At 40.9% G+C, this 17,073-nt stretch overlaps 1 protein-coding gene across 1 annotated transcript in view; it reads right to left on the bottom strand.

Annotated features, from left to right (window-relative positions):
- Positions 1-1,647: 1,647 nt before the first annotated feature.
- ST8SIA1 (ST8 alpha-N-acetyl-neuraminide alpha-2,8-sialyltransferase 1) overlaps positions 1,648-17,073 on the bottom strand; it is a 144,205-nt gene continuing 128,779 nt past the window's right edge. Inside the window, exon 5 of the mRNA XM_075506497.1 lies at positions 1,648-15,837. Coding sequence (XP_075362612.1) covers positions 15,351-15,837 — 487 coding nt within the window. The 3' untranslated portion in view covers positions 1,648-15,350. The remainder of the gene's footprint in view (positions 15,838-17,073) is intronic.

Below are 17,073 nucleotides of genomic sequence, written 5' to 3'. Positions count from 1 at the left end.
AGATGGAGGGAGTCTGAGGCACTGATACTGTTGACATTTTGCCTTTCCACAGAACATTTTCATACAAGGAATGAATATTAGGTTATCAAGGTTAAAGGGCTAGGAAGAAGAGGCACAGGGCTAAAAAAAATACCTGGGATCAGTGGTATAGCTAAGGTACGATTCCCTTCTGGAGGGAAAAACCTGACAGTAGCTGCAAGATATAGCTTTCAAGTAGCACTTCACCAGCTGAAAGTGAATGTAGCTTCAAGGACTTGGAGATTTGACCTAGGTTTCCCACCATCCAAGGCAGTATTGCTAATGTGCACTATACAAGCAAGCACACAACAGAGAGACCCTGCGCAGAAGCTTCCACCCATTGACAAGTCACCTGGCAGAAGTCCTCAGAGGCAGGGAATTCTCATTTTGTGAGCCCCCATTGACATTTGTCCCTCCTTGCAAAGGAAGAAATCTAGTGAGTGACCTAGATGGAGATGGTATATTCTGAAAACCAAGAAATATTAAATGAGAAGAACAAGGAACTCTCATTTACTCACTGGGTAGGAAAATGCATTTAGGGAAAGGAAATAAACGTGCTAGAGAGCCAAGGAAAGTTAAGGCATCATCTGAGGATTTCTAGAATAAGCATAATCACTGGGACTTCATCCTCAGCTGGCTTCGGCAATTTATATCTGCCCACACCTGAGTAAACTGGAAGTTAAATGGTCTCTCACTCATCTTCAATTGGCAGTTTTTTGAAAAAGAACAATTTTGGCTAAAGGAAAGGGAGCTTCTGTCTTCCCCTCTTCCCTTAGAAAAGGCCATTTTTGTTATGGATAATTCTTGCAATAAAATGAAGATAGACAGAGATGCTTGGGGTTTTTTGCATTTAGTAGGCTGGGGAACCCTACTCCACCTGTCCCTGGAACGGCCAGAACCATTTCATCCTATATCTTCCATTGGTTTTAAAGGGGGGTGGGGAGGTTTAAAGTAAGAGAGAACATTTTCATAATCTTAAAAGGAACTCAGTGTCAAACTCCAGCTATCTTGAAGAGGCTTGTGCACAGAAAATCTGCACTTGGAAAATCTGGCTTGAAAATCTAAAGATATCTAAGCTAGGTCAATCAGATGTTCAGATACTAGAATCACTGTTTGCTTTAGAAAATGTACTCAAGGCCTCTGATGTGGGTATTAGACTAAGCACTGGAACATCCAGTCCAAGCAAGTGGGATTCAGTTAAACTGATTCGCGTGCAGAATGGGAACCTCTTTGACAAAATGCCTGTGTCTCCTTGGGATTCCTAAGTTGTGTTTCTGGGTTGTTCTGGGAAGGCAAAAATGTACAGGTTCAGCACCAGGCTAATTCTCAGACTAACACTGTAGATAAAGTTGTCTCACTGACTAAGCTACAAAGAAAAGGAATTGAGTAAGCAGAATAACCAGAAATATCAGATGAGGACAACGGATGTAAATCTTGACATGACAATAGACTATACAGGACAACATAGAGAGGAAGAGGAAATGACCTTGATTGTTCAGACATACTGAGTTAAAGAATGGGGAAAAGAGAAGAAAAAGAAGCCCCACAAATACTATTTTCATTTCTTAAAATGGAGATATTTATTTGTTAAGATAATTAAATCCAAATTATAAATAACATAATAATCTTTGAAAAATTCCATCAAAATTAAACAAAACAATGAGCCTGTCCCTTCTGATCATGCTCATTAAGACTCCGCAGCTATGAAAAAAGGCATGAACTACTATAAAATTGAGATTTGTTTCCATCCACTTGCACGAATATTATAAATAAGACTTTCCTTATAAAAATCACATGAGATGCTTGTGGCATATTTTGTAAAATGCGACTAGAAAAAGACAACAAGATACTGTTAATAAATAATACATTCAATAACAAAGCAAGTTTTGCTATTGAGAGACATCTAGACATTTTGGGGTACAGTCACCATGAAACCACCTGAAAGAGACATTCTTCAAAGAAGCACTGCACACTACTTGAAAATGAACAAATTCTACTGACATAATAGAAAATACATTGCCGGGCAAAGAAAAAGAAACCCTTAGTCCTTGTAACAGTGTTAGCCGACAGCAAACATTTGCTACATTGGAGAGAATTAGATCGAAGCCCTAATCACAAGACTCTAAACACCAACACGCTTTGTGATGTTTAACACACTCCACACAAGTACCTTTGCCCCTGGGCGTGCCAAAATGATGGTGATTCAAGGAGATGTTTACCCAAGTGCTCACGTCATTTTGACACAACATCCAGCCTGTAAAGCTTACATACATCATAAATGACACAATAAATATTACATGCCAGTCACTGGAGGTAATACAAATCCATGGAAGTATGCAACCTCAGAGGCATAATGGTTTTCTTATCCACTTTAAAACCATCTCAAGACAATGAACTACCACATTACCATCACATTTTTCAATAAACTGGGCAAGATAAGAAGGAACGCAAATGAAAGTACTAGAATTACGTAAGGGCAAAATTCACCAGCTAACACTGAAGTCCCACATCACATTGCTCCTTTGGAAATATTGTGTGAGAGCGCAAAAATGGCAATTATGCCCAGTCCCTAAAGAGTCAGGAGACACCTTGCATCTGTCCTGCCTGGGCCTATACCAGCATTACTATAAACCACAGAATGATCCCAAGTCAGCTTGTTTTAACTAGACACCGAGCTCCTTCCAAACATACGTTTATGGTACGGTATGTTTCACCATTGATTCAAGCATCACTTGCTTGAGCACTCCACCAGGAAGAAGGCTTGCCCTCTCTCATAGCCAGCCTTGCAGATAGGATCAGATACAAAGCAGGAGGTCTGAGATGTGCAGATGGTATGACAGGGAGCAGGGACCTTGCAGCTACAGGTGGAGGCAAGCAGAAGCCAATCCTGACCCTTCAAGCAATGCTTCCGGGGCTGCTTGCCCTCAAATAATCTATTTTGTTCCCAAAGCAACACCAGGGCATTGGTATAACCCCAGTGATGAGCCAGCTGTGGGTTCCCCGGGCCTCTGTGGCCGGGCAGGTATTTCAAGATTGCTGCAACTTGGGGATAAGGGAACAAATGTCAGTCCCTCCTGAAATCACTGACTTCTCATTAACACCTCAGTCAGGTAAATGCAAAATTAATAATTTTGAAAAACCTTTGCCTGGCCCATTTCTGTTCTAGTCAAGCTCAAAACTCCTTCCTCAAGTTGCATGCATGTCTATGCCTACAAGAAATGGAAGCGAGCTCATGGCATTTTAGCTTGCACTTCAGCTTCCAGCCATAAGCAAGCAGCAAACCATACCAAACCACAGTCACTTATGTTCCTGGCACAGGAACAGACTATTGAATGCTGTGGGCAGGAAACACATGGTAAGGCACCATCAGTCAGCCCGACTGATCTCGCAGCCAGTGCAGCCCTATGAGCCCACGCCTGGGAAGAAGTCTGATCTGCTGGAAATGCAAATAGGTTTTCCCTTACAATGCTGGAAGGAAGCGTATTTAACTCTAGGAAGAGAGCACTTTGTTTATTACCATCTAACGGTAAAGCTTACGTTACAGGAATCTGAGTCTGGTCGTGGAAAGGGAGACAGATGAAAGAGGGTGTGGCTCACTGCAAAAACTGCTAGAGAAATCTCCTTTCCATTTCACTTGTCTTTTTTACACTACAGAGCTCATACTAATAATCCAGCTCATGGACACGACATTCAAATAAAAACGCATGCAGTCTTTTACATTCATCATCATCCGCATGCCACATTTCACAGTTCATTATCAAAGCAATGTACCACTCTATAAAAATATCACAGCGAGGCACCTTTAATTTCCTCCATATCTTTGTTTGTTTGCTTTTCTCTTGAGCTTTCAGAAATAGCCAGGTGGAACCAGCACTGACACAGGTTAAAGCAAGGTGTCTGGTATGTGTAAGAAAGGCAAAGGTTTACATGTCCTTAAAGGACTTCCAGGATGAAGGCAGAATTGCTGTGTTTAACTTGAACTGCCAGAGCTGGAGAAGATGAAAATGACTCTACAAGATTTCAGTTGCTAACTTAGATACTCATATTTGTCTTTAAATACATTTAAAAAAAAAAATCTAGGTTTCTAAATGAAAACAGGAGACATTTCTATCCTAGGCTCAGGGTGAAAAAATCAGACTTTACAGCAAACTGTTTGCACATTCAGACTTCTTGCTCTTGACCTGTAAGTGGCTAAAGCACGGCATGGAAACGCTTTGCACTGTCTTCCCTTCCACAACAAAGGAAAGAGTTGTGTTGCTATTTGTGTTGATTGCTCTAGCAGTTGCATTTGAAGTTTATTCTGCTTTTGAGAGGGCCCAGACGCTTGCTGGCTCGTCCCTCAGCAGATGTCTTGGCTCCACTCCAGGAGGCTACAGCGCGGAGCCACTCGGCCAAGGGGAGCTCCCAGCACCCAGCTCTGGTGACGAGCTGCTCAGGACCGGGAAGGGCAGGGCAGGGGATGACGTAACCCTGCTCCATGAATTTCCAGCTGGGAGGCTATTTCTCAGGTGCAAACCTATCCTTCCCAGCAGGGTCAGGGAGGCTGGCTGTGTCTGAGCACCAGGCGCCCCATGCCACGTCCCGGGGAGGGAGCACGCAGCAGGAAGCAGACGGCAGCGGCTCCTGCTCAGCCTCTGGCAAGCAAGGGCTGGGACCACGCCGCGCGTTTCATCCCGGGGCTCGTATCACCTTCCACTGCCCGCCGGCTCTCCTCTCGCCCGGCCGGCCTGTGAGCATCCGGCAGCCCCGGGACTACGCCAAATCCCTGTGCCAGCCTGGCCCCACTGCTCAGCACAAGGTACAGCCCCGGCAGCACCCCTGAGCATCTCCCAAAGCCCCTCAAGAAGAGGATAAAACCCCCTTCATTTAAAATTCAGACTACTAGTAAACTCTCCAGAGGAACAGAAACCTTACTGAGTGCAATTCCTGTACATTACATGTAGTAATAATTTAGGTATTGAATGAGAATCTGAGAGGTATTCACTGAGATGCAAACAAAAGAAAAAATGAAAAACAATAAAGTCACTGGAAAGAATACGCATACCAAAACCAAGAGGACAACTAGACTGATACTGATTCGAGTTGTTTATATCCATGTCTCAGCTTGTAACTTCCATGAGACATAAAATGAAAATAAAAAATATTTTTATCACCATGGTAGTTACAGGCCATTATTAAGAAGGTTTGTTAAAGACTCCTTGTTTTTCACTGAGGTTGAAAGCAATTTTGAAAATGAATTTATATTTTACTGATGCCTGATTGACTATGAGTGCACCAAGATATTGTAAAGATTCAAGATTTGACTGTGTGCAATTTAGGCTAAAACCCAAAGAGACTTACAGCCAGACTGGGTTTTATGAAAGCCAGAAGAATTTTCAGTTCTCAAAGACTTTTAATATTTAAGAGGAAGATAATTTGTCAAGACTTCATTGTTGATCATCATACGTAGTGTTATGAAGATACTGTGCACAACACAGGAAAAAAGCATAAGACCAACATTTTTAAGACAACCAGCATCTGAGACTAGAATTGAGCCTTAGATATAAATCGTCATTAAAAAATAAAAGAGACTAAAGCAATATTTCTTCCCTGTAAAAACTATCAGAAAAGAAAAACTGCAGTCAAATAGCAGGGGGGAAAGATCATATCATTATATCAATACAGTCTAACAAAATTATTTGGCAATGAGTGGAAACATTAGCAGGCATCAGATCCATCACGCACAATAAATTACTTGAGGATATCTAATTCCCAGACACAGCCAGTCAATGGTGAGGCTTCACACTGTAGCAAAATCCTTTTTTCATTTTCACTTGGCTCATACAATATACTTGACATATAGAGAAGCACATGGACCACTTCTATGCAACTTGCTGAAACAACATGACTTAGATCATGATTTGATTTCAGACTGTGACACCTTAGCGCAGCAGATGTTTGAAATGCAGTAAGATATCTGCCTTACAACAACAACCGACAAATAGCATAAAATGCTCATGCTCTACACTCGTGGAAAAAATCAGTAGCCTACAGAATAGGAACCTTTAACTAGGTAGCATAATCTGGCACTGCTTTAAAATATCTTAATTTAAAATTTTCATAGGATGAGTTCCCTCAGGTTTGAGAACAGACAGCTGGTTAAAATGTAGGCAATTCTATTGATTTGACAGGAGCCAGAATAGTAAGAGAGAGGACAGAATTTGCCTTATAAATTGAAAGGCAGGGCAGAGAGAAGAAAAACCTTTTCTCATTAAAATGCATGACTTTTCACTTTCCTACAATCTATGCGTTATCTGAAGGTAATGTCCTTATTGTACTTACTAACAATGAGGGTGGATTTTAACATAGAAGCATAAATTCAGTCCAATAAAAAGGTTTATTCGTTTGCTTGTTTTCACTGTTCAAAACAGATAAACCAAATTTTACCAAATTTCTGTTTTTTCACTTTACTTCCCAAGCACGAGTTAACTAACTCTCAAAACGTCTCCCAGTGAGCTAAATATAATCTCCATTCACCTGACAGAGAAACCAACACAGGAAGAAAGATATCAAACATTCTGAGGTAAGTGGTATCGGAAATAAGAAAGCCTTCGTTTTAATTCTGAGTTAATACAGTAATTACTACTAGGAAGATGTGAAATACTGCATACAAGCCTGCTTGCACTCGATATTAATACATCTAAAGTGGTTTATGTCTCTTTCTTATGTTTTTAGGTTTAGCGCCCAGAAGAAATATCATTGTAGTGCAGAGGAGATTTTAAACTTATGAATACAGCAGGTTTCACCCTGGTACCACAAGAACCAAGGGAAAGAGAAGCGAACAGAAAAAGACCTAACATCTGTTAATAATTTTTGGTCCCAATTCAGCAAAGCATTTAAATACGTGCTTACATCCTTTTATCTTTACCAGAAAGACTGTGTCATCGTGCATATTTCTCTCTTTTCTGATCTTTGGCTAGTTCTTTAGACACCACAGCTAAATGGCAGTACATAAACAGTAACAGACTTCAGAAGATCTGAACCTCTGTCCTGAGTTTGTTTTTCCTTCTTTTTTGACTACATTTGGAGTACAACATTTAATTTTTAATCCAAGGACACCACACGGAACAGTCTAAAATTGGAAGCTTTGCAGAAGTATGGACTTGAGTACAAAGCTAGAAGTGCAGAATAACTGGAAAACCAGGGGAAACACTCACGTATCTCTTAGCATAGAGTTTGTTCAGTTATTAGTATATTTTAGAAAAAAATAGGATCTTTTTTCACATGTAAAAATTTGTGCAATTTTTTTTTTTCACTAAATGATTTTAAAGTAATTCTTCAAGATACTAATGAGTGTTTGAGATATAAACCTCAGGCTACCAGCTATTTTGTTTATATTTATAGAATTGTGTGCCTATATATTATTTAGGTAGTCTACAAGAGTTCTGATTTACACTGCATTCCATTTTCAATGCAAGGTGAAGCGCACGAAGAAAAGAAAAACCTACTGTTTCTGCCTGTGCCCGGGAGAATTCTTGGAAATGCTTACGGGGTAGGAGTTTCAAGAGCACTGAATGCTGACCTAATCCAATATTGGCTCAATGGGGATTTCATTACTGGTATAAATAAAAACACAGTGTTTTTTGGAAGTCCTCGCCCTGTGCAGCATCAGACATTCACCTTCCAGTGACCTCCTCATAGATACAAGTCTCATATTCAGATAAAATGGCTTTCACATACAGACAGGTCTGTGTTGTAATAGGCCAAACAATCCAGCGTGACCAAATGATACACTTAAGGAGTTATTTCAGGTTATCTCAATGCTCATTTCAGTTTCCAGTACATTCAAAGTCCAGTCCTTTAGAATTAGTTAACGTATGTTCTTCAGGACCAAAGTCCATGCTTGAAGAACCCTTGCAGAACTAAGAAATACCACTCAGCATATGGGAGACATCAAGCAGGCAGAGCTGCGGCTAAAATATCTTTTTTTATTGTGAGTGCAGCACACTCTGTGTCACCTGCTGAAACGCTGCAGCTCAGGAGGCAGCAATCAACTCACATGTTTGCAGGAGCCCTGCCAGACTACTCCAAAACAGCGTTCTCCTGAAAACCGAACATGTTCTGTCAGTTTTGCTCCACATACTAAAAGCTATGGGTATCCAAAAAGAAAACTTGTGCTCTTGAAAAAGGGAGTGTTTCTTTTCAGCGCACATAGGGATTATACAACAAGCGTTCAAGCATTTTCTACAAAAATTAATACATGCAGAGAAGAAAAAGAAGTTGTGATTATGGCACTCTTGCAGTACACTGAGATCCTGGTCAAAGACATCCGAGCAGGGACTTGAATCTGGGTCTCAGTGCTCCAAGGTTATACTGTTCTAATCAAAATCTCTTTTCCTCTGTGCATCTATTTTCAGTGAAAATGTTTCCTTTACTACCAAGGTAATCACACAATAACAAAGCTTCTCACAGAATATATGTAGATTCCCTAACTTCTTGGTAAGAATTTAGCTTAAAATATATTATGCATCTGTAATTGCTCCCTTCCAATAAACAGAAAATGATGCAACTCATCTTTGTTATAGGCCCCATCTGAGCAAAAACAATTCATTGAATATACAATTAGAAATCAACAGGAACTATTCAAAAGGTACTTTAGTGTTTTATTGAACACCAGCTTATTCATAAACCCAGAGAACAATTACTTGTGGTGTTGCTTTCTTATACTCACTTTGGATTCACTCACAATAGTTAAATCTAGTCTAAAAGAAAAGAGTTTAACTTGGAAGGTGAAGACACTGAATAACACAGTAAATTCCAGGTGGTCTGAGTGCTAAAGGTTCACTTGCCTTACAAGGACCCAAACAGAATAAATATTCAGCTCAACAGAAAGCTGACCAACTCAATAACAGCAGGGAGTACAGGTAGATTATTTTAAGATGCAGTTTTAATAGGCCCTTCTGAGACTTGCCAGGGATCAAAAGTGTTTCAGGGCAAGAAGCAGGCTGGTCTCCAAAGGGATGAGCTGCCATCATTTCCAGTAAGCCCAGCACTTCTGACTGTGAAGCAGGAGAGGGCTAACCTTGCCACGGGTAATTATCTAGGACCTGGTCTGCAATGGTACTTGCTGAATCATACCCATGGCAGATCTCAGTGGAGCAACCCTGGTGACTGCCAAGTCCCAGCAGCAGTCAACAGCCTTATCCTTACATGCTACTGCCCTGAACGTACCTGCTGCCTTCACACGGGTGAGGATTACTTGCTGTCCCCAGGCGCAAGCGGCACGCCAGGCTTGGCTGAACTCAACGCACAGCTGAACTTCTCAGACCGGGCTGGCATCATCCGCAGGGACCACCGGGAGCAGGTCACTGAGCTGCATCCCCCGCCCCGCGCGATGCCTGAGCACCAGTCAGGACAGCATCGGTGGGCACCTGACAAAGCCACAGCCGGACGCTCGCAAGCAAACTATACACCCCTAGGGAAAACGCTTAAGGTTGTGCTCTGCCCTGCACAGCTCAGCCTTACAGACCCAGCTGGGCTGTCTTCACAGTCCTGCAGAGACCTCGGAATGCAGCCCGTGTTCAGAAAAAGCACGAATCACCATCTGGAGGTGCCTGTCTCTCCTGATTGTAGAGAGAACCTATGCGACCATTTTCAATTAACAACTTTTAATTTCTTTTACAGCTGAAAAGACAGAGGGAGTTTCATTTTTAGGTATATGCATTAAGCTGAAGAGCTCAACCTGCTGTAATAAAAACTGAAGAAAATGAATAATCGGGGAGGAACAAGTAGCTGTTTAAGTTCTCATTGCTGCCAAAGAAATATCAGCTAGGGAGAATAGGTTAAGCCGCCTGTCGGGTATTTGTGTTACACTTAGGAAAATGAGTTTGCTAATATTTAACATAAAGGCCACTAAGTCTTGTAGTAATTGTTCTGTTCAAAACTACCAAAAAGTCAAACTTCTGATAGATTCCAAGTGACAAAATCTGGGAATTCAAGGAAAAAGAAGCTATTTTACAACCATCGCTTTGAAAAACACAGCCTTCTTCCATCCTCTTTCCGTTCTCCAGTGATGGAATTATCAACACCTAACTGAAGTTGTATTTTCAATTTGGAGCTAACTCTTGTTGGATTTATCAACACTTTAGAAGAAAAGATGGTTCAAAATTATTTTTTAAATCACACTTCTAACCCCAAGGAGGATGGTCACCAGGAAGGATAGAGCAGAGAGATCCTTTAGGCTGACTTCTTGGGGCACAAATACAAGTCCAGATGATCCCAGAGGAAGATCTTACGGAACCACATGACATTAGGAGCAGGTCCCATTAGGGAGGTCACAGCCCCCCAGGACAGCCACAGCCCCCCAGAGCATCCCCCAAACAGCCATGGAGCTGGGGAATAGGCATTTCTGGACAAGGTCTGATGAATTTTGTTTACTAGGAAGTATCAGCTAATGGAAAGCCCACCGTATCATTTCATGAAGGAGCCAGTGACTCAGGATAATAGCTGGTTAGTCCATTTTATGTATGTGTTTTGGGGAGAGTGGCAGGAGAGAAGGGAAAGACATATTTTTTCATCATCGTTTGTTCCATTTTATTTCCCTTTCTGTTTAATCAGTTTCCCCTTCTCATAGCATTTTGCTTTGCTGCCGTCCTGCAGAAAACCATCGGTAGGTCATAGGTAGTCCATTTTTCACAGTCATTACCAGATGAAAATGTCCTACAGTTGCTTAGAACTGGGGATCTTTCTCAAGAATTGCTACACTCCAATTTGTTACACCACTGATTTGATCTTCCTTTTTTCCAGCATCATCCAGCCGTTCAAGAACTGCTTGTCCTTCATGTAACCTGGACTTCTTCCAATACTTCCTACTCTATTGAGCTGAAGAAAAGAACCAAAGCAGGCAGTAAAGGGTGAGACAGCATTCACCTCCTTCATCATCCTCACTTCTAGATCAAAAGTTTCTTCACTCGTGTTCTCATTAATTACAGGCAAGGGTGAGCCAGATATTAAACCAGTTTCCACAAAGATGTATAAAGGAAGGGTTTGACATAACTACCACAGTTTAGACATTCAGTTTAAAAAAGCAGATGCTTTGCTTAGTGTCAGTTCCCGCAGAGGTGCAAACTCAGCAATGTATGTTATGACAGCATTTTGATGAAGCTAACAAAAAGGTAAAAGTAGTCAAGTCGACCAAACGGCCAATATTTCTATATTCTACAAAAGTTAAGCTGTAACAGAGGATTGGACCTTTGACTTTTGTAGCTGGTTCACCCCAAACTTGATATCTTCATTTAAGCAAAAATATAAAAATACAACATTCAAATACATGAATAAGAGTCCTTAGTATTATAGCGAGGTCTGTGCCAAAATTATAAATGTTTTTATTCTGACAAGCACACGCACCCCTTCTCTCTGATTTTAGTTTGCTGGCTTCTATTTTGCTTGTCTGTTTTAGGAGGAGCTCCAAAGGCTTCATCATCAACAGGAAGGAGAAGTTTTACATAGTTTTGGCACAAGTTCAAAAATTGGTCTTGATTTACTCAAAAGCATATACAACCCCAAAAAGATTTTATCTAGAGCGATTTCAGTACTGAATATCCTCCATGCACAGCTCTTGTTAAGGAATTTAATTTATTCTACTTACATATGTGGGGCAATGCCTTCCTATGCAGAGCAATGATTCCAGTGCTTCTGTACCTTGTCACCTCTATGATAAAATTAATAACTAGGAACATTAAAAAATCATTTGGCCAGTCTGAACTAGTTCTTATTGAAGATGAATTGCAGTAGCTTTCAACCTGGCAAAGACTTGTGCAGCTTTAGCTGCACTATCAGAGAAATTCAGGGACTGGCAGTGGAAGTAACAGAGAAGCTAGAGTAGGGAATGTCACTAACAAAATAAACATTAAGATTTCAATTCACTTCAAGGAAAATATAGCAACACAAGCAATGAGATTTGATTAAGGGCACTGCCATCAATGGACTGGAATCAATCAATAGGTGGATGGATATAATCACTCTGACCAAAGTTTGACATGACTGCAAGATGCTGATTTCTCATGGTTACAGTTACAGTTAGCCTCCTGGATTTGCCTGTGCCTGTATTTAAGCAGAAGTATGGTCCTATCCCATGGTGTGACCTCCCTCCTGAAGAAGGATACAACTTTAGGCCCTTGCATGCAATGTCATATTTCACATCGATGATCCTATACACGTACCCCCCCGCTTCCTAGATTTAGACAAGGCAAGCCTCATGCTGAGCAGCAGCATGGACAGAGCATATTTACTCCACCGTTTCTGTCAGGCAGCTGATACTCTCACGTTCCCACTTGCATCCCTTTTTTCTTGCTGGGCAAAAGGCTGATCACTGGCCAGTATTTGCATCGACTGACAAGTCAGCCAGCTAAAACAGATTTTGCTCTCTCAAAAGGGGCATTTATTTTCATTTCTCTTCTTTCCTCAGCTGCCAGTTTTCTGGAAGTTATAGAAAATTATTTATCATTGAAGCCTTTACTTCCCCATCAAATGTCATCGTCTTTGTAAGATGCAGTTATATTCACTATACATAAATGTGAACAGAGCCAGAATTATCAATTTCTCCAACATCAGTCACACCTCACACACAGCCTGGGTCTCTCCTACCCCCATAATTTTTTGGAAGCTATCTCCTTGCAAATGTCAGGACTGCAGACATCAGAAGGGATTCACAAAGACCACAGGCTACAGCTTCAGTCTGCCTCAGTCTTACAGAGGTGGGGAATACAACATCTCCAGATACCCAGGGCACTGGTTGAACATGAACAAGCCAGACATTATGAAACACTGCACAGAGTTTTCCTACAAAAATACATGGTTTTCTCTTGTTCTTCTAATCCAATTATTTTCCCAAGACATGGAAAAAAGGATTATCAAAGGGTTGGAGAGCCATCAGAGGGGTTCAGAACTAAATTCCCAAGGACTGGAAAAAATACAAAAAAATGACCAGCAAAGAAAGAGGCAGTTCCCCCCTACTCTCCTCGTTCCCTCCCACCCCCACGGAAATGCTGGCATCCTGCTGAAGTGCCATGTTAGCTCACCATATTTTGACTGTTGTTCTCACACATAACGTCATCTTTAAAGCACTAAAAAGTGCAAAACTTGACGCATACAATAGAAACCATACAGGCGCCTCTTCTTCTCCAAGAAAGGCAGCTCAGTAAAATTTCTGCCATAACAAGCAATAAAGAAAATATTTTACTTTCAAATCCTTCCTCACCGAGTACCCACATCATAGATAAACATAACAAAAGGGAACGAATTATCAAGTGAGGTTCCATCAGTGTGTTGACTGTACTTTTAACAAAAATATGGACAAAGACAAAATGGGTTATAGAAGCACATTTGGATTTTATCAGAACAATCTCTAGAACACTATTTAATCCAAATCTCCATGTTACAATTTAGCACTGCCCTGTAATCTTACGGAACAGTGCCCACTTTATGCTTGGAGTATCCATATTTAGAAAGAAGATTTTATTATGAAACATAGGTTTAAAAAGCAAAACATGATTTTTTTTCCAGTGTCCTACATAGATATTTGAATTATTCATATTTAAAGAAGAGCCACGGATTTTGCCTTTTTTTTTTTTAAATTACATCTATATAACTTGCACCTGGTAGCCTACAAAGAGAGACATTGTCAACATATGATAGGACACATCCCCCAAAATACTAGCACTTTGGAGCTAAAACAGGTAGCACAGGAAATTGTTGTGGAAACCTGATGACAGTTTTGTTGTTTCAACACTTTGACTAGAATTTCAGCTACTAATGATGGAAGGATAAGAAAGAGAACACTGATCTGGATTTTAAAGTTAATGTTGATAACATCTTGCAGCTGAAATTTCACCGTGGACCGAGCTGATATTCTCTTCTTGTCCTACAGTGCTAAACCAAAGCAAACAAACAAAAAGATTTCTCATTTACATGGCGATAGGACCATCTGCTGCCCAAGTAATAACCCAAAATAAAACAGTCCTTCAGGCACTGCACTGGCCGGAGCAGCACGCGTGCAATGCACACACTGACATAATTCACCCACTGCGAGGAGAGAGGCTGCCTTACATAAGGGCCTGCCGTTTTCTTTTTTTACTTTTTTCTTGCTGGCTACGCAGTTTTGCAGTGCTCCCAAAGGCTGTTTTATTTTTCAGACTATCTTTAACCAGAGACAATCTTGCGAAAAAAGTACAAGTCTTTAAGGCTAACGTTACAATCCAAGCAGAAGAGCTAGTCACACGAAGAGAAAGGATTTTTCAAAGCTTCAACTCATTTTAAATGACGCTTACATTCATTTCTCTAGTTTTTCTGCTATAAGCAAATGAAGAACCTCATTCTGCATTCCACTGAACACCTCAGATCCCCTTGACAGTCAATGAACATCTGGAGTCCAAATGAATACAGAATTAATCCCCAAGGCTGGACAGCAAAACAGGTCAGGAACCATCCCTGCTACAAAAGTCACCATGGAAATCTTGCAGCAGGTCAGCTGAAACCAGGCTGCACTGCACTACTGGTTTTGTAACACAAGTTTTATTCGCAGACCAATTTCCCTTAACCAGCTCTTGCCCACAGTATAGCATTAGCATAGCTTTAAGTGCAATGACCTAAACTATTCTGATAAAACCTACAGCAAGTAGGTCCACCCATACTCAGTAGCAGGGCATTCCTAGGACATTCTTCTAACCAGATTCTTAGCACCCTTCCTGCCCCCAAGAGTCTTAGGAGGACTTGATGGTACTCAGCTCCTGGGGCTTTTAAGCCTTTCCTTTTCCTTCCATTGGGGGAAAAAAAAAAAAGTAAAAGAAAAAAAAGAAAAAAGAAAAAGAAAAGAAACAAAGAGAGTCAACAGCACACACATGCTCTCCTACACACACACACCCCCACACAGAGGAAAAAAAAAAGGAAAAAGGAAAGTTGTGCCAATCTGTAATGAAATGAATTTTTGAACACAGTCATATTTGGCACTGTCAGCAAAAGCTTGTGGGTGGCCCTGTGTCTCTCCGAGCCTTAATGCCCTTTTTACATCGGTCATTTAAAAATGTTCCCCAGAAAGTTCAGCTGTGCTGCTTCTGACATTATTTTCACAATGCTGCTGAATGGACTCAATGGAGAGATTCACTTTCCCTGTCCCAGTTCCATAAAGCACTATACATTAAGGACGTATTCCATTTGGCCTTCAGGTAGCATTTTTATGGTCCATGCAGATCCACGATTATTTTCCCTTTAAAAAGAATCAACAGAAAACAGAACTCTCTGCTGGAGAGCATGGAAATTAAAAACTATTGGATCTCCCAAACCAACTCCTACGATCCTCAGGCAGAAGACTGGATTAAAGGGTCCTCACATGGTTCCAGCTGCATTCTCAGTACACCACTTTTATGAAGAAACCAGAGCTGTAGAAATTCCTCCGGCATGGCGTGGAATCCAGAATCAGGCAAGACATTGTCATAGTAATGATGGCTAATAAACTTCCCGTGCAGGTCCACCGAGAACGGCCAGAAGCCATAAATCGTTACTTCTTCACACAGACCAAGGGCGGCGCTGACTAGGAAAAGTCCCGTGGAAAGCCGTTTGGCGTGGATACCTTTGCCCTTCCAGAACTTGCCAATGTCACGCAGGAAATTGGGGTTGGCGAAAAGGACCGCCTGCTTGGCATCGAAGTCCTCCAGGGTGTAATAGACACGTAGGGAGGGTCCTGTCCCCGTCTTCATCGAGAAGGCTGGCATGTAGATGTAGCTGTGGTTATACACCTTCACACTGTCCACAAACGCTTTTCGAGACCACAGCAGATTCTGGAACCTGTAAAACAACAGAGAAAAACAAGTCGGTCACACATAGGTTTTCCCAGTCATTTCAAAACCCAGCTAAAAGCTGCTCTTCATACACATATTTACAATTACCTGCACAGTTTTCTTGAGCCCAGAGAAAATCCAGACAAACTTCTGACTGTCTGACACTGCCTCTCTTCTAAAAACATAAACCTGAATAGACAGTTGACAACTATCTGGTATCCCGCTAACTTCCGAAAACAAAACGTTTCTGATTTCATCTTTTCAAAAAACCCTGAATGAACACTGACAGTTTTCCTGAAAATCAATAATTTTTTGTGACCTTTTTTTCTTTTTGTCCAAAACCTGACTTAGTTTTTCAGGCACGGGAACCTTCAAAAGAAATTTTAAAGTCCATGTTGTTCTTGTTTCTTAAAGGCATACTAAAAAAGAATCCAAGTTACATGCTGAACAAGCAAATCCAAGAAATATTTAAACAGAAACTTTGGACTTACAAAACTTGTAAGACTTGTAAGAATTGTTTTTGTTATGCCTGTATAGCGATTTAGCTTGTACTACCGAAGTAGTTAATTCTCGTTCCGGAACTGAGAGAAATCTCAAAGAACATACTTTGTTACAAACAATAAAACAGAAATCAATGAACTGTTTAGGATAAGTGGCACCACAAAAATTTAGCAACAGGCACCAAACAATATTCAGAGTTGGTGACTGTGGTGAATTACACACTGAGCAGGTTTAAAAGCACCTGGTATTTGTAGCATGCAAGTTAAAGGAGAGACTAGTTGGCAACTTTGAGGAGGGCAATGTATATGTACAGGTTATTTCTCTAATGTGATAGTCTTCTCATCTCTTGATATAAAAACTACATCAGGTTACAATTTGTTAAATTGCCAATAGCTATTTGCCGATGTCTATTTTATCCCTGATGTTAGACTTACATACTACTCCAAAACCAGTATCCTGTCAAGACTATGACCTTTCCTTGCCATAGGCTTCTGGATATGCCAAGAGGAATGACGTATCTGGCAGGAAATCCTATGCCATTCACATACATCAAAACCTGGACTGATGTTTTGACCTGTCCTGATGTCTGACACTAAACAAATCACATTTCAGTAAAATATTAATTATCCCAAATATGTATCATTGGATGTAACTGATACAGAGGTCAGCCAGAGCCACGGGTAAAATCCAATACCTAAACCACAAACTTGCTAAGTAATGGGAACACTTGCTGTCCTGGGGT

Source organism: Mycteria americana, chromosome 1, assembly GCF_035582795.1.
Source record: "Mycteria americana isolate JAX WOST 10 ecotype Jacksonville Zoo and Gardens chromosome 1, USCA_MyAme_1.0, whole genome shotgun sequence".
NCBI classification, from domain to species: Eukaryota; Metazoa; Chordata; class Aves; order Ciconiiformes; family Ciconiidae; genus Mycteria; species Mycteria americana.
This window is presented reverse-complemented; position numbering and strand designations above follow the sequence as displayed.